Source organism: Vidua chalybeata, chromosome 3, assembly GCF_026979565.1.
Source record: "Vidua chalybeata isolate OUT-0048 chromosome 3, bVidCha1 merged haplotype, whole genome shotgun sequence".
Taxonomy (NCBI): Eukaryota; Metazoa; Chordata; class Aves; order Passeriformes; family Viduidae; genus Vidua; species Vidua chalybeata.
Genome location: NC_071532.1, coordinates 84,769,630 through 84,791,871, shown reverse-complemented (window position 1 = coordinate 84,791,871; position 22,242 = coordinate 84,769,630). Strand labels below are relative to the sequence as shown.

The 22,242-nt window shown below is 37.8% G+C and overlaps 1 protein-coding gene across 1 annotated transcript in view; it reads left to right on the top strand.

Annotated features, from left to right (window-relative positions):
* Positions 1–22,242, top strand: part of COL19A1 (collagen type XIX alpha 1 chain) — a 194,809-nt gene that overhangs the window by 4,209 nt on the left and 168,358 nt on the right. The window contains exons 2-4 of the mRNA XM_053937526.1: positions 2,076–2,166; positions 3,896–4,045; positions 17,804–18,559. Coding sequence (XP_053793501.1) covers positions 2,076–2,166; positions 3,896–4,045; positions 17,804–18,559 — 997 coding nt within the window. The remainder of the gene's footprint in view (positions 1–2,075; positions 2,167–3,895; positions 4,046–17,803; positions 18,560–22,242) is intronic.

Here is a 22,242-nt window from a genome sequence, read left to right as displayed (position 1 = left end):
TTGACTTTTACTTGGTCTAAATTAGCTCAATTCTTTTTTGGGTAAGAATAGGGAATAAAACAGTTTTCAAAAGAAGTAATAATGTCATGATGAGGAAAATAAATGGTTCCATTGGTTTGGGAATAAAGTTTTCTCAATATTTGGTGGAACTGAGGGAAAAAATACATGAAGTGGGTAGACATAAAGTGGTAGTCTCCCCAGCGTACACATCAGCACTGGCTCACTGTTTTTTGGGTAGCCCAAGTCAAAGGCTGAGTCACCATTTTTGGAGCCTAAAGGTAGGCTTTCTGTGCTATCAGTTTGCTTTTTGTGTCTATTTAGCATGTCCTTCTCAACAACAGTTTTATAATAAATTCAGTGAAATAATTTATATAAATAACTTTTATAACTTTGTATAATCAATATATATATTAGTTGAAGTACTTAAAATTGCAAAGCTCAGTCCCTAAAACTTGTGACTTTCTAACATGTAAAGAAAAAGCTGTCATAGTTTGGGACTTGTAAACTCTTAATGAAAGCACAGAACTGTCACAAGGTGGAGAGGAATAGCTAATCTGTGCACTAAGATGCATGTGTATTTTCTTGTTGTGGTAATACTGAAGAAGGGTAAAAGAGTTTCTTCTTTAAGTTTTTATTTATTTTGGAACAGAGGTCATCCTTCTAAAGGTCACAACATGCAAATAAAAATAAGAAGTTGAGTCAGAAATTTAGAATTAATCAATGGAAAAATTTAGAGTGGTTTTCTTTTCATGCATTACTAACAACTGCATGGTAATGTTTATGGAGGTTCTTTTTTTTTATTCTTGGTTCCTTGGTTTGTTTACTTGAACAAAACCAGAATTTTAAAATAGTAGTCTGAAGGAAGAAGAGGTGATTAATTTCTCCAGGACATTGACAGTGTAGGTTATTTTCTTTAAGAAGGGCTGTAAAAACAATTGAATCCTTCAAGGCTTTCAATTTTTTTTTTCTGAACTCAATAATTAAAAGCTTTTCTGAATGTAAATTATATTTCTGCATGAAGTGTTAAGAACAATAGTAATGTGAATTTCCACTACACAAGTGTGTGAACATTCCCACAACAAAAATGAGTGTGAATGTTGTTTTCCCTTGAAACTTTTAGCCTGCAGTTTTCAGAGGAAAAAAAAAAAAGAATACCACAGTGTTTTTATCATGGCACTAATCAAACAATGAACTGACTACTTCATCATATTAGGACATCTAAAGTACTGTTTTCTGCATTTTTGTCTGAAATTATTAAAGATACTGCTAGTCTTTTGCACATGGGAAAACTGCAACCAAGGCATAAACTTGGAAGGAAAATATTTGGAGATCTTCCCAGGATGCACCAAAGGAACACAATGGAAAATAAAAGCAAAACAATAGATTAAATTCTGACCCCCTGAATTTAATGAAAAAGCTGCCACTAGGTTTAGCTAAGTACTGATACTGCTGGGAAGGGCATGGTGTAATTGTCATTATGCTCCATGGGCAGTGAGCTGCTTTCATGTCAGTGTCAAAATGTTACACAGAATTTTTGATGGTTCTGGGGATCACAAGTGTGAGCAAAGTGAGAAGTACCTTCTTGGGCAAAGAAAAAAGTAAGTAATTTGGAATCACCATATTGGAAAAGATGCTGCTCAAGGAGAAGTGATAAAATTTTAAAGGTTCAGACTGGCACAAAGAACAGGGAATAAAGAACAATTAACCATACTCCTATCAAAAGAAAATGGGCACAAAATAAATCAACAAGCAGTAGTCTTAAAAAGAGAGTACTTCATAAAATTTAAACCAAAAGATACTCTTAACATAGGATGATTTGAATACTAAGTATGCATGTGTTAAAATTTAATAGAGAAATTCATGGATGAGAGGTCTGTCAAGCAGTATTAAGCACTAGTACAGAGAAGCAGCCTCCAGCTCAGAAGGCCCCTAAGCAGGGGAGTGCCAGAATGGACAGGATTTGCAAGGGAAGATTGCTAAGCTTTCCCTGTTTTCCAAAGGGTTTGCTGTTGGCACTAAAATGTCATTATAGGAAGCTGTACGGTCTTTCAGTCATTTCATGTACTATCTCTCAGATAGTTCAGCTCTGTATGCCTGTTCCAGGACATCAGCAAAGGCTGGGGTTTGTCAATTTGATGGAGTTAGATGGTAATCTTCATGATAAAGGTGAGTTTCTTCTGGCTCAGAAGACTGATTCAAAGCCATCTACATTATTTACACCCAACATATGGACTGCATAAAGAATCCTGGGCATCAAGGGCTGTCTAGCAGCATAGAAGAGGTTATTTTTATAATGAACAGTACAAACAGGTGAGCCTCATCTCTCAAAATAAGCGTTAAGCCCATACCCAGGAACACAAGAAGTTGCCTGTTATTTCAAAACAGGGAAAAAAGTAGGCTTAAATGCTTCCATATTTAAAGAGACATTTGATGAATCTAATTTTCTCAGTTCAAGAAACAGACTGATAAACTGGAGTGGGTTCAGGGGAGGGTCATCAGGGTGTTGGACTGTGTAGTACTTGTTTTGTGTGGAGAGGGGAGGAAACTGGGCTTGTTCAGCCCACAGAACAAACAGCTGTGGGACCTGAATAGCAGGCTGGCAGGGAGGCTGGCCAGACAATGGAGTCAGTGGAGCACAGTAGGGGAAGTGGCAGAGGACATACATTAAAATAGGAGGATCTGACTGAATATATGGGAAAAAAAAGTGTAAGGATAATTAACCAGAGGAGCAAATAGCCCAGATAGGATTTGCAACATTTATTCTTGAAGGTTTATAAAATTTTACTGATAAAACCTTGAGCAACCTGGTCTGGATTCATTGTGACCCTGTTTTGAGCATGAGGTTGGACAACAAATGTGCCGAGAGCAATTTCTAACCTGAACACACCTGCCACTGACACATCAACTGTATTTAGATAGAAGATAATTTCTTGGACAATGCAAAGGAAATCATTATCCTGGTGCAATTGCACCAGGAATTGGATAGTAGGGCAGTAGCACAAAGAAATATCCTAGAGAAGAAGAATGGCATGGGATTATAGCTGCTGACTGTGAAGATTTATCATTAAGACCTTTTTGATCAGTAGTGGCATAGTAGTAGATACCTCTGTAATTTTGACTTCACAGAAGAGCAAATTATTCTACTTTCTGCCATTTCTGTCCTATCTAAAATGTATGCTCTGTAATGATGTGGATCATTTATCTGTTAGTTTTCAGTGAATATGGATGCAAAAAACCACTGCTCTGTATAGGCCTGCAACCTGAGACAAAAACTTTAAATAAATGGAGTCAAAATAACTGATTCTGGCACTGGAAAAGATTTCCCAGAGAAGCTGTGGATGCCACAATGCTGGCAGTGTTCAAGACCAGGTTGGATGGAGCTTTGAGCAACCTGATCTAGTGCAAGGTGTCCCTGTCCATGGCAGGATGATGGGAGCTAGATGACCTCTAAGGTCCCTTCACTCCTAAACCATTCTATGATTCTAAATCAGCTGTGCAGAGTCAGGCATGTGTATGTACATAGTGAGGAGCAATCTCAGAGTCTTGATTCAATATTGAAAGTTTTGGCTTGTATAATGTTTATTCCACAAGATCCAAAGGAATGCTAAGGCTTCAAGCTACCACTAAGACTTAATGTTCCCTGTACCCGGTAAAGGAAACAGCAGAGATGGATGAATGTTACAGTAATACTTTTTCTTCTATGTTTTTGACAAGGATTTAGTTTAAGGTGCTCTTCCTGTTTCATTATTTCCTCCAGGCGAACTGCTTTCCTCTTTGGGTTGCAGTTGAATTGAAGGATGTAAGGGAAACAGATGATATTAATAGAAGAAGAGTGATATCGAAACTCACAATTTTTTAATCGGTGATTCAAATAAATAATTTTAAATCAATTTAGAATTACGAAGCACTGCGATTTCAGGTGTAAGAATCCCGTTTAAGTGGCAGAAGCCTTGCTTGGCGAGTCGGGGCATCTTCCGTGCTCGTCCACCAGAGGGCGCCCGCAGTGCAGGTCTCCAATTGCCAAAGCTCTCAGGAGCCAAACCCCGTAAGCGTTACTTGGAGAAATCTCGCATTTCCGCAGAAGTTTTAGCATAGCAAGAACTTCGGGACTTGGTGTGTAATACATGAATTATTTATCTTTTTAAAGATAACTATATATCAATTTTAAATCCAATTTTTCAAGACTGAAATGGATTGTTCCAAATCTTGCTTTTTTTGTCAAGCTCTGTCACTATTGATGGCACCATTGCTTTCCAAAGCATTCAAGTCTATGATTCAGTGCCATCATAAAAATTTCCATTTCTGTAGATATGCACAGCTAGAGCTTACCTAAACTCTGCTATTTCTTCACTATATATTCAAGAAAGAATTATTTTCTATTAATGTATGACCAACTTACCTAAAACGCTCTTTCCAACATTTGTGCCCACAGCATTTTCATCATGTACTCTGATGAACTTGGTAATTCAAGAACAGATAGAAAATCATAATAAATATGGTCCTGTTGATCTTTTCACCTTCACCTTCCAGTCTCTGTTGGTCTCTTATTTATTGCATGACAGACACAGTAATAGGAGTTTGTACAATTCTGTATCTCTTCTCTGTATTGACAGATCTCAGTGACTGTTCTCCCTCCCTTATTCCAGCAACTATTTTGTTTTGTCACGGAAGTGTTCAGTTAATTTGCCGGATTCTGTCCCCATTTTTTTTTTGGCACAAAAAAAAAAGTGATACAGATAGTATTTTTCAGTGCAAAATACTAGAGATATACATATTTTTTGTGAAATGATGCATGGCAGGTATTCACTTAAATGATTATGTGCTTGTATTTATTTTGTGTGTATATTTGCTTTGATATTAAAAACCTTTCCACTTCTGTTTTTCATTGGGTTATTATTTCCTTTCTTATAGTCACCAAATTAATCAAGTCTACCAGAAATTTTGCTCTATTTAAAGGAACTGTTTGCTACAATGTCTCCAAAGTTTTAAACAGAGGAAAGAGCAGTGCCTGAAAGAACCACGTGCACAGGCTGTACATTCTGTAGAAACAAAGGACATCAAAATATCGCACATGTTTTTAGCATGTTTTTAGTCACTAGAAGAAAAACTCTGGTGGGAATCTGGTAGGAAGAAGAGTTGAAAATACGTACTCAGATGTATTGGTAGCCAAATTTTCTTACCATCATTTTACGTGGCTAACGTTTTCCTAGTTTTTCCATGTTGGCTGCTTAAAAGATGTAAAGCAAGTACAGTCTGCAAAGAAGACACGGTTTGCTTCCTGTGTCAGCATACTTGCTATTACAGGAGGGTAATTTTTGGTGTGGGAGTGGTCTCTGATTGGCACAGAAAAGACTTCAAGACACCTAACAGCAACCTACACAAAGGGCAAGGTCATTGTGAAAAATGAAGCTGAATGATTCGAAAGTACATGACAGGAGGATGCCAGCTGGGCACAAGTGGAAATGAGAGAAGTTCCAACTGGATATGAAGAGAAATCTCTTCACCATGAGGACAGTCAGACAGAGGAGCAGGATGTCTGCAGAGATCTAGCCTCCCTCTTTGGAGGCTTTCAAGCCCTGACTTGCTTCATTACCTACTGCTTATTACTATTTTTGTAGCACTTCATACCAGTACTCTTACACTGGTAAAGTCATTCTGTTGAAGATAATGCTTAAATTTCTCCCTGCCTTACCTGGTGTAATCAGTTAGTTTTCAGTTGGTTTGTTACAGTAGTTCAGCTTGGCCATGTTTGTGCACAGTCTCCATTGTGAAAAACTCTACAATGTTACAATGTAAATGTCATCTAGAAGGTATGTATGTTTTGCCTTGTTTTCTATGACATAACTTACACTTTTAAGTTATGTCATAGAAAGACTTGTTGGTCTTTCATAAATTAGTGCATTTGTATTTTTGTGCTCTTTTAAGTAGCATACTCAGAGTGTGATATTTTCTAGCATTCTACAGGTTGATTTAAAGCATTTTCCAAAGTGTAAGTATTTGTATTATGATTGTTAATATATTCACCATCATCTTTGCTCATGTGTGGTTTCATGTTGATCACATTTGAAGTCCTAGCCATTGCAGATGTTATCAGGTTTTATTCCATTTGGGTTTTAGTTGTGTTGACTTTTGGCATCATTCAAACTAATAATACACTACACCAATGTGTTGAAAATATGAGCACTTTCTTTAAACACACCTGACATCCAAAGCATGGATTTCTAAATAAATAATTTAATAATAATTTAATAATAAATAATTTAACTTCTAAATAATTTCTAAAGCATTCATTTTTGTTGTTACTAGCTATTTTCTCCTGAACAATGGGGTTCTCTAGATAGATCTATACTGCTTTTTGAGAGTATTCATGTGCCTGCCACTAAAATTGGACTGGTTTTGTAAGTAAAGCAGGTCTGCAAGCAAGGTCTCAGTGCACATTTTTGTATGAGAGAAAGCAGCTCTGAATGTTAGTAGCATACTATCCTACTTGATAGTAATGACTAATCAAATATTTTTGAAAAATAAGCAGTTACAAGTTAGATGAGGCATTGCTAAGCAACTTCAAAATTTGTTTCAATCCTACTTTTCCCAATCCAGTTTTCCAGTTATCAGAAAAATAATGTTCTCACATGTAGTTAGAACATTTCCTTAAAATTTGGAGCTTGCTCAGCTGGCTTGCTGCAAAACTATCACATTACTGTGAGATAAATATCATTACATTGAGTGCAAGGTTTTGCTTTCCCCAGCTAGAAAACATTGTGAACAGCTTGCTGTTGATGTGAAAATGATTGAGTAGGAAATAATGATATGTCCATTTTTGTAGGGCAGTTAAGATTGTCCAGGAAAAAAGTGATACAGTGAAATCAAATATAATGTTTTATTTGTGGGAGCAAATACTGCAGGGTTAACCTTACTGAGCAGCATACAGCATTTTGGAAAGTTGAAACTTTTTAAGGGAGGTAACAATAGCTTCACACACACTGGGATGGCCTAAAAAAAGTTGGGATTTCACAGAAAGAAATGGTAAGTAGCAGTAGTGTAGCTGTGTTACGGCTTTATATGGTATTGATTGTGTAACTGCTATTGTGTTAGCTTCCACTGTCCAAGCATTCTGCTTGCTAATTGATGTCAATGAGCAGGAATGGTTCCAGAAAAAGACTCAAACCAACCAACCAAAAAACCCACCTACCACAAAACCACAGTGCTTTGTAGCAAAAAACAGACAAAATTAAACAAAAGCTCCTCAATCCTTCTTTGTTATTCAGAAAGAGTTGAGAATGGCCTAAGTTTGTACATAGAAATAAGACTTCTCATACCAGAAGACTATTTAACAGATAAAGGCATATCATAATCCAAGCAAGCAGTCTCTTTCTGGTATATTTATTTATTAATTGTGCTCTCTCCAAGGATGACAGGAAGCATTGGTCATATTTTCTGTTTAGAGTGAAATCCTGGTTTCACTGAAGTCTCCAACATTCCTAACTCACAGCAATAGCTGCTAAGGGGAGGTCATAGAAGGCAGGTGTGACATTCTGGCCCAAATTAAGTTTATGCCAAAGCATACACTGACTTAGTGAATTCAAAATTTCACTCTAAAAAAAAAAAAAAAAACTTACCAAACTTCCCATGCTCAGTAGGAAAACAGAGGTGTTTTATTTGCACTGACTTTCTAGTTCTCTTTTGCTCATTCTTTCCAGTGAGATCCTAGAGTGGAGATATATAGCAGTGGCATCCTACAAGCAGCACAGGAGAGAACAACCATGTGCTAAATAAGCAAATCTCACAGCAGAAGGCAAGGTCATTAATGGAACTGGGATCAGTACTGTGGGAGAAATTTTATTTCAGGAAAAACAGTAAGAAAAGGAATGACAGAAATTTATTTCTACATAAGGATTTTTTAATATGTTTAAAAATATTTCTAATTTTTTAAATTAACCATGTTAACATTTTTTAAGTGTTATTTAAGCAGAAATTAAGTTGATGAAGCTATTTTTGGGGGGTTTCTCATTGTGCTATTTTAATAGCAAAGGGTATTTCTTCTATTTTAATTTTTTCCTGACTTGTGGTGTTCTCGTTCTTAATGCTGGTAGGTTTTCTGTAAATCATTGTCAAATGCACTTCTCAACTGTCAAAGTTATGAAGACATTTTAATGCCTATTTTAACTTCAGAGAAAAGAAGCTGAAATATAGGGGAAGATGGGGAAAGTATGATTCTGCATAATTATGGCTTAATTATGGATTAAATATTTCTTAAGGCATCAAAAGCATACCCCTTGGCTACATCAGAAAAGTGAAATCCAATCCTTAATTGAGTCTGGTTTATAGTGGTTTTTTTGTCCAGGCCCACTTACACATCTGGAATGAACCATATAATGATGCTTCACTCTTGTCTCCATTTACTGATAAACAGAAAAACTTACAGGACTCTGAAATTGATAATATCTTTAAAAAGAACTGTCTTACATAGTTTTATATGCTGAAAGAGGTTGAATGAATCTGATTGCATCAAGATTAGCTTGTGTTTCATTAACAAAGAGATGAGAAGGAATCTAGCCTAACCCATTTGGCTACCCTATATCAAAGGATACCCTAGTATCTTAATTTTCACTTCTGTTCCTTTTTCTCTTATGGCCTCAGCTCCTGACTCTCATAATGGTAAATAATTCAAAGATAGAATAGGAAATCACTAAATTATTAGATGCTTTATATTTTAGATATCTTAGTTTACATAGGTGAGCAGTGATAGCCTCCCATGTGCTAAATGTCATCCTGCCTTCTGCCCCATTTCCTTGTATGGTTTTCCTTGCCTCGTCTCTCCAGTCTAGAGACAGCTGTCATCATGCTGGCAAGGCACAGGACTGGGGAGTTTGATGGAACAGTTTTTGAGCTCAAAGTGATGGCAGTGACATAGACTGAGTAGTATTTAAGTCGTCTGAATAAACTTCTGACATGAGAAATTATAGGAAGATAGGGATCTGAGCAGTTATGACTACCTCTCAGTACTGCCTGGATCTAAAATGCAAGTGGAGAATGCTCTTTTACAAATTTTAATCTTTAATACTCTGATAAAATTACAGGAGTGGAAGTCCTCCAGTGAAAATACTACTTATTTTTTTATCGTAGCCTAGATAATAAAGTTAGATTTAAAAAGGATATGCACACCTTTGCTATAGGCCAAGGTAAGTTTGTGTTAATGAAACTCTTGAGGAGATATGCTCCAGAAGTAAATGGAAGGCCTTTATGTAGATGTAACTGAAAATTCTTATTTAACCACATCTTCTGTGGAATATTCATTTAAGTCCTCTGTACATAGAATTTGACTCATATTATTAGTATCAGTCCAATTTACTTTGTGAAAAATTTACATAATTATAAAAATGTGTTGCAGTAGTGTAGCTCATTTTTGTAGTTAACTTTCAGCCATAAAAAGAGTATAAATATTTCTAAGTACATAAGACTACCTTATCTAAAGATATCTAAAAGCTGTGCTGGTCATAAAGTTTATTTAAACTGCTTGAAAGTCCACAGATTCTATAAAACTTTTAATCACACCCAGATTCAGTTCAGAAACTAAGGTGTCATGTTGAATTTAAGAACACTGTCACTCTAAAATCAAGAGAGGCACTTATAAAGAACAATTAACCCCAAATCTGTATTTTCCAAGGGAAATTACACCTTTAGTTTGGACATCTCAGGTGCCTCACATGACTTGCATTCAGGTTTCAGCCCACTTGCTGTTTGTTTACATGTGTAGACAGAAGCACTTCTACAATTCCCTTGGCCTGAAGTAACTGATAATGCTTAAAGCTGGATTTAAACTTGTCATTAAACTACTTTTGGTTTATTAACTCTGTGGTCTTCGCACCACAGGAGCACAGAAAATCAAGTGAATGTGTGTGTGTAATCCTTTGTCTTGCTGTAATTCAGAAGTGTGCTTGGATGTAGACAGCTTCTTTCTTTGTGCACGAGTAACGCTTCTCCAGAGGTTTGCTGTGGTGTACCCCAGGCAGACATGGGATACACTCAGATTCCCACTGATTTATGTAGCAAAGCTCAGTGCTAGGGAGGACTCTGAAGGAGGCTTGCCAGATTTGTCATTTGGAACCAGGCTAGTCTAATTTGGCAGTCAAACACAGGATCTGATTGCAAGAAATAATTCTGTGGGAATTATAAACCCTGTATAACAGTAATGTGTGCCTCATTTTTAGTTATGTATTCTTCTTCTTACAGGCCTTCTGTGGTTAGGGTTTTTTTTGGTTTTTGTTTGTTTGATTTGTTGTTTTTTTTTTCCCACTCCTGCCATCAGGCTTAGTGTATTCTGTTTTAACCTATTTTTTTTTCTAATTTTATTCTCCAGATGCCAAATCATCTCTTGAAGTTCTCTAAAGACCAGTGAAGTATGTGTAACTTATTAACAGTTCCTTAAAGAAGTAACCTCTATTCTAAGTCCTGGGAAGTGGAATAATATTGAAATAGGAGAAATAAGCACAATGTCACGGATGAATCTTTGAGCAATTCAGCCCTAGAACAGTTTGTGAGTTCTTTTTTTTTTTTTTTTATCAGATCTAACCTTTTAAACACACAAACCAGAATTACTTCTTCACAAATAGGTTTGAAAGCATGTCAAGCTATGATTATTCATACTAAAAAAAAAAAAGGACAAACACAATTTTATTACCAAAAAAAAAAGATGTTTCTTTGTGAAATGTGTCTTCCCTGTGTAGAAGACCAGTAGATAAAGAGCTGATGTGTATGTCTCATGCACTGATAGGGGTGGGGCCAACCCAGGATTGTTGGAAATAATACACTGTGAGAAAGAACAAGATGTGGCTGGAGAAGGGGGAGTGGGGCATATAGAGGTGAGGTGACATTTTCTGGGGAAAATGTCCTTGTTTCAGCTCCTGCAGATACATACAGTGCAGGACAGCACTGGCACTGCAACGAGGTGAAGAAGCTGGCATGGACTGTAAGGGAGGATCAAAACCACCCAAGATCCCTGAAGCCCTCCAACCCATTTCCAGAAAGGTTTAGAAGAATGAATTGCACATGCGAATTGGTTTACTTAGAAAGAAAGAAACTTAACTCTAGAGCTACAAGGGCAACAAAAAAGCATCTCCACAAAGTCTTGGCGCATCAGCTGGATCAACACTGGAGCCAGGACTGGTGATCCCTCCTTCCTTTCCTTTCCTTTCCTTTCCTTTCCTTTCCTTTCCTTTCCTTTCCTTTCCTTTCCTTTCCTTTCCTTTCCTTTCCTTTCCTTTCCTTTCCTTTCCTTTCCTTTCCTTTCCTTTCCTTTCCTTTCCTTTCCTTTCCTTTCCTTTCCTTTCCTTTCCTTTCCTTTCCTTTCCTTTCCTTTCCTTTCCTTCCTTTCCTTCCTATCATGTGCTTACCCTAGGAGGTCAGGGTGTGAAAATGTTTGTCATGTAAAAATATAATCTCACTACACAGTTGCAGGACGCCAGTCTAAACTGTTTGAACATAGTTGGTTCCAGCATTAATAATTGGTTCCAACACAATTAGTCAATGGCTAAATTTACTAATAAAATTTATCTGGATTCCCCTTACCAGGAAAGGGAAGAAACCAAAGCAGTCTGTAGCAACTCCAGGCTTCATCAAAATGGCATGTTCATGCTAAATCACTTGGCCTTACTCCAAAATTAAATTTCCCCATTGTGTACAAACCAGTTTTGACATGCCAAAAAGAAACAATTTAGAGATTGAGGCAAATGGTCCTCTTGATACATTACATGGCTACATTTGTTTTAAGAACCTTCCATTTATTTAAATAGTGGCCTTTCTAGGAGGTAGCTCCCTAGTAAACAGGAAAATTTATTTGAATCACAGTGCATAAACACACAAATAGTCATGCAAACATGGTCTGATAGGACTTTGGACTGTCATCTTCCATTAGTGCTGAAATCCTCAGCTCCCAAAAATACATAAATACACAGGGTGATACAGGATGTTGACTTGCAATATCTATAGGTCAGTAGGCTGGTTCAGAGGGCATGTGACAGCCAGATCTTTCTTTCTCTTTTTGCATGTACTTCATTCTTACTTCTAGCTGCAGTCTTTTAGACACTATTGAATTCAGGGTTCTTTTACATCAGAGACCATAACTAGATAGCTCTAGGCTTACACATCAAGCTTACATAAATCTACAAAACTACTTTCTTAAAAGTATAATGGTTAAATCCTGAGAACATTACTCCTAGATGCAAGGCAAAAAAAGTATGTGAATGCAGAGATACAGATTAAATATGCACTTATTATGACTTTTTAGATTATTGTGCCTATTTATTCAGCAATAAATGTAAATAAAATACTTGTCATTTTAATATTTCACTTTTATGTTGCTTGACAGCACTGAAATAGCATAATAGTAAATAGCTCTGCATGAACTCAGAATCCTGGATGGGTGAATATAATAGTAGCTACTATGCTGATAAAACTGATGGTCACTATATATCAGTTGGTATGGCATATGCAAATTTAAAGAAGTTACTTTCTGAAAATATGAAACTCTTTATAACTGGACCTAAAAAATGGATTATTTATTATAGTGGTATTCCATTTGTAAATACTATTTGGGCAAATTAGCTGGCTAGAAAGGACACAACAGTAGGAGACACTAGCTAATACTGAGGCTTAAGAACTCTTAGGCATATTTGTTACAATTTAAAATTTATGCTTCTTCTTGTTGAAGTTAAAAGAAAACAGGCACAGAGAATTCTCTGAGCTGAAATAATGGTGCCCATTAAGCCTGCAGGTCTCATACAGCCTAGTCTATTTGTAGGATCTTAAACTTTGCTGATACCTTTTTTTTTGCTCTTCACCTTCCTTCTCCTAATATTTGCATTATATAAATTTTAAATTAACACATTTTACTAATTTATAGATGCTTTAAGACTGTGTGTAGGATTTTACCATATTCATATAGAAATATTGGGCAAACAGCTATATTTCCCAGCAAAGCTGCCTAAAACCTGGCTATGACCTTTTCATTATGTATAATGACTTTAAAGACTTATGGATACTTCAATCTAAAACAAGCCAGATGATGTGCTTTGACTTGTTTTGGAAAGTCACTTTTCAGCTCTTCTCTTCCTAAATCAGATGTTTGGCAACTTTTTTCTTGTGCAATACAAAAGCCACCAAAATGCATGTATTTTCTGCTTTACAGGTAGGGCAGAATGCATTTGAAGGCAAGAAGAGGAAGAAGAACTGTGGTGAACTTTAATTTTTTTTTTTATTGTGTATGTCTTTGGTTCATGAAACAATAGAAGTTGTGGCAAGCTGTTTAGGGTATGGCTATATCTATATATATATCTATATAGATATATATACATACAAACCTATATATATATATATATATATATATATATATATATATGTATTTATCCTTAGGCAGAAAAAGGAAAGTGTGCCTTTCACTAGATAAGGAACATTTTAATGCTATTAATCTTAGCATTGTTTCTCTAAGCCTGGACTGATGTTTTACTGAATTCTACAAATCCAGAAGTTATTCAGGTTTGAATAACTTAGCTTTCGAATTTTTGAACTAACACTTTAAAGAGTAGTATATACTGAGAAATGTATTTTTCTGGAATAACAATGAATACTGTTCAAAGCATATGATAAAGATTTTGGCATGTTTGCAACTGGCAAATATAAGCAATATATTACAACATTGATTTTAACTCTAAACACTGTGAATTATTATTTTTTTGAGATTGGGTTTACCAGTGGCATTGGAATTCAAGATAAAGAATGTACCTTTTTCTTTCTTTTTTCTTTTTTTTTTTTTGGTTGCTGTACCATTACATTTACTACACATTGGTTATTTTAGGACACATTGTAAAGTGTCAAAGAGTAGAGAAAATGCCTGAGCTAAGACAACAAATACCACAAAACTATGATGATAAATATTCTGTCTGTATTTTTTCTTGAGTTATTTTGGCCCCTCTACTGAAAATCTGAGTGCTGCTTAACTATGCAGTAGAAGTAGCAGTTGGGTTTTTTCTTTTTGTCTCCCATAGCAGAAACGAAGTGACATCCAGCTTTTCTGTTGGCTTTGCTGCTTAGGAGTGCTTAGTATGTGTGCACATGCATATAAATAATTCCCTTTTTATGTAGTTTTTGCCAAAGTGCCCTCATTTGAGTGACATTTTTGCTCCATTTACATCAATGTTAAAATTTCCAGTAACTTCCCTAGGGCAGGGATTCCACCTGTTTTGTCTAAGTTCATCACAGTTCACCATGTATTTAAAAGCATTTATATTTTAATTGCTTCAGTGGAATGCAGTTGTCGTGACCGGCAAATCTTGCAGAGGGCAGAAAGGATCATCTGGCAAGGAACAATGCCACATAAGGGCTTACTCAACAGAACAGAAATACTGAGCATTACATTCAGCGAGAAATTGCGTGGTAAGGGGCGTTTCGAATTAATCTCCTTTTACAAAACTTTTTTCAAATAGGACACTGCTGCTTTTAAAGAGTTTTGTCCAAGTTTACAGCTTCATTCCTGCATATGCGTTGTTGTAAGCAACAGTTTAAAACGTGGGTCTAACAAGATGGAGACAAATGTGTTAACACCACACAGAGAGCGAATTATGCAACTTGGCTGATTTGGATATCTAATCGTGACAAAAAAAGAAACAAAGGGTGAGTGTTAGCAATAAAGAAAAGTTTTCTACAAAAAAAAAAGTCAGTGCTTTAGCCCCCTGATTCTCTCACCTTTTCCCTCTGCATCTTGCCTGCAACTGCAGCTGTAGTAAAAGCTGTTCAGTGGAGCAGTTTCGCCTTGGCACAGGAGATGGAACGTTCTCTGCATGTCTGTGCTAAGTATGGCTTCAAACCTAAATTTCTCTACGTTCTGTTTCTTGGTGTATTTTCCTTGACTCTTTCCTGGATCCAGGTCTAATTCTGTCTTCTGTGTGCTTCAGCTAAACTCTGAGATAGCTGGAAAAATATGTTGCTGCAAAGACAAGATGGGATATCATCCATTGGCTGCTGCTGCTCCAGTTTATCAGTTTTTCCAGTACTTCCCAGACTTAAAGCAGATAAGACAATGTATAGATGTTTTCTCTGGAGTGCATCAGTAACTGCAGGTGAGGAAGTGTTTGGGATTCCTAAGTTGTTACTGGGAACAACAGATGGGTCACCAGTTGTGGCTTTGCTTCCTATATTATGGAAGGCAGAGAGAAACTGGTTTTTGGAGGTCATGACAGAGGTTTTTAAACAATAAGGTTTTTCTTTTTCCCAATTTTCATGTCACTAGTCATTCAAATTGTTTTTAATAATGTGAACAGTGTTGTCAATAAATACATATGATGCCAGTCGCTAATGTGGTGCTCCTCAACTAGTATAAATCCCTGTAATTCCTTTGATTTATGTGAACTGGAATAATCCTGTTTAGTTGAAGATCTGGCCCAGAGTACAGGAAGTGCATGTGTTAGGGAAGGTTGTAGCAATTTCTAATTCTTCTACTTACTGCTTTCATGCAGATGTGAAGTGTTTTTTATATTGTATATTTATATATTTGTAGTGTCAGTATTTTGCAAGGGAAGCAACATCCTTGCTTCACAGGAAATGAAGACTGTATTTGGGTCTGGACCTTGAAGCATTATTGAAATTTTAAGTGGCAGAAATATTTCTTTAAAGGATAAACTTGTGCAAACTCTTATGCAATTAAAATGCTTAGCTACTTCAGAGCTTATATTTGATTGAAATTAACAAGACTGTTTATATTCATGTAAAGTAGATGAATCCAGGTATTTAGGACATGTAAAATGAAGTAAAAAAAAATTAGAATTTTGTACCTTAAAAGAGCAATGTGAAATGCAGTTCTTCTCAAATTAAAAAAAAAAAGAAGATGATGACTTTTATTATGGGCAGAGCTTTTACAAAGGGTCTTTCAACTGAGGAAACAACTCTGAAACACAGAATTAGGGCTCAACATTGAGGCCTTTATCAAATGAACAGTCTGAAGGAGAAGAAGAATGCTCCAATGATTTGTCAGCTGTGGGATTGGGCTCTTGCACCTCACCCTGAGAGGTAAGACAGCTTTACTTTCTATAATTTTCAGAATGAGCAAGCAAGAAGTGTGACTTGCCTAAAGTTACACCACAAGCCTGTGGCAAAGCCGTGGAATAAAACACCCCAGCAGATGTGTACATAAGCTGCAATTTCATCTTTCTCTCGTGATTCTAAGTTGGGAAGAACAACAACTGTTTTGAAATTCAAACCAGGAAGATAATCATGTCTTTCCATGTGATTTGTTGGCTATCCTGGCTAGTTATCTTGATTGAAATGAGGAAACACTGAGGAAACAAAATCTGCTGAGTGGGTGGGAGGATTTGGGGTATGGGAGCAGGGGTAGAAGAAAGTTTACCCTATATATTTTCTGATCTGAAGACCAATTGGCTAAACTGATGTTAAGCTGATAAATTTTCATATGACCACCTTCCTTTTTTTCGCCCGTCAGAATAATTCAACTAGAAAAAGGTAAAATATGTCTTGGATATAAATAAATAAATATAGATATTAAATACGCAAGCTCTTCTCTCTGTCTTCTGTATATCTGTTTCTGTATATCTGTATAGTTGGTTTACTTCTCTCTGTCCTATCTGGTTCACATCTTTAAAGTGCAATACAGAAAACTGCCACAAGCACACTTGGAGAACCTGACAAAGGTGCAGTTTGGCAAATTGTGCAAAAGTACAGTTTGGCAAAAAAGCTAAGAGCCAGTGGCAGCTCTCAGTCTCACCATTTCATCACAGACAGATGACATTACAAGTGCAAGAACATTCAGGTTTGTAAACAATAGATTTTAAAAGGCAAAACAAATTTCTGTAATTCACTGTGCATTACAGCATCAGTGCCATAAATAGGTGTACTCTCTTGGTTGCTTGCATGGCTGATTTTTAAATTTATGATGAAGTATATAAAAGTATATAAAATTAAAGTATGTTCACATTTAAAAGATAAAAGCTAGTTTCTGCCACTATAATAACGTACATAATTGGTTCTTCACAGCTAGAAACCAGATACTGTTTCATTCATGTATTCACACCATGGCTGTCTAATTTATGGAACTGTTGAGAGGGTGCTTTTAGAGAGGTAGGAAGGAGAAAAAAACCCCAAACGTTTCTTACATTGTTACCTGACTTGGGATGTACACATGTAATTATGTAAAATCTGTGTCTGGGTGGCTGTTTGTTCTTTCTTGCAGAGTATTCTGCGCTGAGTGGGAGGGTCACACTGTGAGACTAATAAGGACAGAGCTGCATCCCCCTCTATCACTCTTTGGAGACTCACTCCAGCAACTCCTCGGCACTACAGCAGCTTTGTATAGGCATTTTCAGTGCTTCTGGGGAACACACCAATAAAAAAATTAAAGGTAAGCCACTCACTATTTGTAGTCAACTATCTAAACATATTATGTGTGCACACTCACACACACTACACTATTCCTAGCTTGTTTTTGTTCAGGGGTTTTTGGTTTTGAGTTCCAAAACTGTCATTTCAGTTTATCATTGCTAATATTAATGATGTCTTATATAAACATTATGTATACCATAAGTTTTTAACGTACTGCAATCACCCTGTGCTATAGTATTCTATTATGATTGTGTAAATACGTTGTATATGCTAGTGGGTGACTATAGGTGTATGCTAAGATATGCAAATAAAAGCAGCCCTGCTAAATGAGCAGTGATTTACAAAACTGATTAAACTGTTGCGAATTGCCACTATGCTGATTGTGCATATATTTACATTTAAAAACCTACCTTGTAATTAGCACGCGTGCCGGGTGGCCTGCACGCAGTTGGTGGGAGCGCGCTGGTGAGCGAGCAGCGGCACGGGCGGGCAGTGCCCTGCGGGGAGGGGGCACCGCGCCGGCCGCGGCTCTCGGGCAGAGCCCGGGGATGCCGCGGGCCGAGTCCCGGCCCGATGGGGCCGATCGCCGTCCCCGGCCCGCGGCGGCCCCTCACCTGCTGGCCCGGCGCAGGTGCCGCCGCAGCGCCCCGCGGCACCGGGGCTGCCCCGCTCGCAGGCGCCGCCGGCCCGGGCGGGCTCCTGGCCCCGCTCCGCCCCGGGGCTGCGGAGGAAGCGGCGGCGGGCGCCTACCCCTCGCTTGCTCACCGGGCTCCCCCGGCTCCCGGCGCCGCAGGCAGGGGCCGGAGAGACGGGGCGGGCACGGCGGAGGGAGCCCGGGGCGGGGGCTGGGGGCGAGGCGCGGAGCCGGGAACTGGAGAGCGGCTCCGGCAGCGGGGCGGGGGCGCTGCCCGGGCGCCAGCCCAGCCGCGCCGGAGAGCTGCCCGCTTGCCTTCCCGCCCGGAGTGTTGTACCCTCCCTCCGGCAAACGCGGCTCGATCCAAGGGAAACGAGGCTGCCGGCACCGGCGGGTTAGAGTCTGTGCTGCCGAGGGCTCGGGTCGCTCCACGGGCGCCCCGTAGGCTCCGGTGCGCCGGTTGTGCGAGGGAGCGGAGCCTCCTGGAGCAGCCGGCGGGAGAGGACCCAAGCCTGGAGGTGCGGTGGCAGCGAAGGGGTGGCGGTATTGGTGATCAGAGCCCTTCAGAAAAGCAGAGCTCCGGAGCGGCAGCTCTACTGAATTCCCCATGCCTGCTTGTAAAGCAGGTGCAGAAAATTAAATGATAATTTGTTTGAACATGTATTCGCTTTGCTGCTGGTGGGAAGGCTAGAAAAGTTAATCATAATGTAGTTGCTATCAGTACGTGACAGAATAGTTTAGATGATGAATAAGGTGCCTTGCGAAAATAATTATAAAAATTGTATGTGATTTCCTTTTCTTACAGACGATGTGACTAGAAAAATATTAGACATTTTCTGTGTTTCATTAAATTAATGTGTGTTTATACATCGCAGTTGGCTTGGAAAGAAGCTTTTGTCTTCTAATGACAGTACCAGTTTGTGTTGTTGAAGCCTGTACTTCTGTGAGATTTAACCTAGAAATTCAATATAGGCTGCTCTAGGCACTTTGCAAGGTGGAGAAACATCGCATTTTGGTTTCCTTTGTGGTTAAACTCAAACAATTGCATGTTGCCTTTGTTCCATTTGAGGACTACTTCAGCAGTCATTGTAAGTGTTGTTACACCAAACAGTTTAGCTAATATATTGAAAAATAATTTCGGGAGAAGTATAAAAGAAAATTAGTAATTACCAATGAAATGAACATTCAATGCCTTTACAATAAATATCTCCAAGTTAGTATTTCTAAGGTGTTACTTCTGAATATATTAATAAAGAACTAAAAAGGAGTATATTTATCATTTATTTCCAAACTGGCATAAGTCTTTTTTGTAGCACTTTAAATGGATAAATTATACACTTGTATGTGACTAGCAATTTCCTCTTCACAGTTAAGAAGTTCTTGTTTGTAGTATTCTGACAAGGTGCAGTGAGAAGAATAATACAAGATTGTTCTGAATATACTTATTTTTTGTTTCAGATTTATAGCTGTTTGTTCACATGTGACCAGGGGGAGATGAAGTACATTGGATCCTGCACAGTTTGGCTTTGTATGGCAGTCTTCCTCCTTCCTGTTTCTACTTCTGTGGCTGTCAGTGACCAGACAGGTACTTCCATTTTTCATGCCCATCACAGACCAAAGGTGTAAATCTCAGTACTGAAATTTTTTTAGCAAATAACAAGAGCACATAGAAAATAAACAATATGATCAGATAAAATTATACAAGGTTGTTTTAAATCTCTTTTCTGAAATGAACTAAGTTTGAAGCAGCTCCAGAGTAGCCTTTCTGCTTCCTGTGCATGGAAGATTCATGTTTGGAGGTAATTGTAGTTCCGAGGAGTTTTGTTTTGTACTTTTCTTTTCCTACCATACAAAACAAGATTATAAATCAGAGTTTGCAAAACTTTTGTGAACAAAATCATGTGGCTTCATTAGAGCACAGCAGTTATCACATTAACCTAAACAATCTAATGCTCATGTTAACCGCACCTATACTTAATCCCTAAATTGGGTCATATGTTTCACACAGAGTAAAAAAAGCCCTTTTTCCTAAGAAGATGGGGGAAAGAAATAGGAAGATATTGTTTAACTTAAAAGCTGTTACCTCTCTTCTGAAAATTTTCTAATATTTCTCTGTTTTCCTCTTTCTTTTACTTTCCACATGTTATCTAGTGTTCTCACTTAAACTCTTCATTAACTCTCCAGAATGTGGTAAATTCTGTCTTAAAGACACATCATATGTGCTTGTCAAATATGGAACATCAGTTTTCTAGAATTTCTCAGCAAGTACTTCAACTTATTATAATTTTCCTACAAATATTAGCAAGGAGAGCATGTTATTTAAATGCTATTTAAATTGAATTTTTTTTTTTTTTTTCTCAAAAATAAAATTAACTCTTAGTAATGTTGTTCCTTTCCAGAAATCTTATTAAAGATAATAGAAACTACACACACACACAACAACTCTGAATCTCAACAACTCATTTGTAACTCAGGCCCAAGAAATTTACAAGTCTATGTCTAGGAAAATAATCCTTTTACTACCCCTGGAAAATATAAGCAGTAATAATGAATAAATAATAAGTGTAATGTGTGGGCTCTGAGGTAATAATAATGCATTGTGAAGAGCCAGAATTTAAGTCAAAGTCTTTTCCCCTTATATTTTAGGGCAGTGAGGCTAAGTGCTCTGCTGATGAATTATTCTTAACCCCTCTGAGAGAGCAAGCCTACATCATAGCTGTGAAATCATTCTGTCTGAAAGAAGAAAAATAGGTTTTATTTTGTCATTGCTAGGTAGTGGGTTGCAGAAGGGAAGTTTTTAAAGTGCTAAAATGGTGCGAGTACAGAAGGTTCCCTAGCAATATAGATTGAAAAATGTTAAAACAAAATTCAAGAAGCACTGTCTCTTTTCTTTTATTTTTTTTTTTTTCCTAATGAAACGATGCCTTAGTAACAGTTGGGCCAGCCACAGAAGATGTGGCAGATACACTGAACTGTGAATAAACAGTCTGAACTGTGTATTACATTCTTTTAGAAGTTTGTAACTAAGCAGCCAAGGGTGAAGTTGCAGTTTTCCTTAGCCTGATTGCCACAAATAGATCAAATATGGGTCCAATTGAACTGCTAGGAAGAAAAGGAGAGGTTGAACCTCTCCTGTGGATAACTGAGGGTGTGCACTTGAGTCTTCTTCAGTTTGTGGAGGTACAGGCAGATGGCTTGAGCTAGCTCAAGCTGCTAGCTGCCGGCTTGAGCAGCTCTGCCAACAGCACGTGTGTGAGTTAAGCTCAGAGATTAACTCCAGTTGATAAGAGAAAAGAGACTCTACTAGAGTTTGTAGGGATGGTTACTGTTGTAAAAAGAAATGCTATAGACTAGAGTTAGAGACTAGAAAGCAGGAGTTGGGAAAGAACGGACTCGGGAGCGGAGCAGTGGTAAAAGTGGTACAGATCTTTCAGCCAAAATTTTGTTGCTCTGCTCTGTTCAGCTGAACCAAGCCCTCTGTGTGGCAAAGTTGTCTTGTTCCAGTTTTAGAATTTGTATGCAGGTGAATCTGTTACAAATTTGAAATCTTCTTTCTTCATGGAGAGAGTAATATCTAAAGGTTTTGGTTTGTTTTTTTTCCTATCTTGCATTCAGTTGTTCTTTCTGGGGCCTTTGTTCCCTCCCATGTACAAGGTCTGTTTCAATCAACATCTGTCCTTCAATATCTGCCTAGATGATCTTTCTGGTTTTCTTCCTTCGACAACATATGCATAGCATTTATTTCTCTGGGCTAATATGGAAGCTTTTCCAGCAAAGCATATTTAGGTAGGATCTGAGATTATTATATTACATCTTGAAATTTCTCACCTACTTGAATCTAAAGGAATGGCTTCAAATACATAGAAAAGTGTAGACTAGAATTAATTTGAGGGTGGTGAGAGAAAGAAGTGTTTTAGGGGAAGGATTGACTTGTGTGCATATGTAAGGGAGAGCTTTCTGAGCAGGCATGCTAAATATACTTTTTCATTGGGCCAATATTGTAGTAAATAAATACCAGTATTGACAGAAGAGTCAGAGGCGGAGAGGGTATGCTGGATCTTCTTGGAGCAGTCCTCCTTAGGCTCTGAGGGTGCCAGTAAGCATTAGATTCACATAGAGGATTTCTTTCAGTTCTCATGTTTTGATATGCTTAGAGTTCATTAGAAGGAAGCACTCGCTTCTCATGATGGAGTATAGCAAATCTGAGGGGAGGGAGTTCAGGAGTT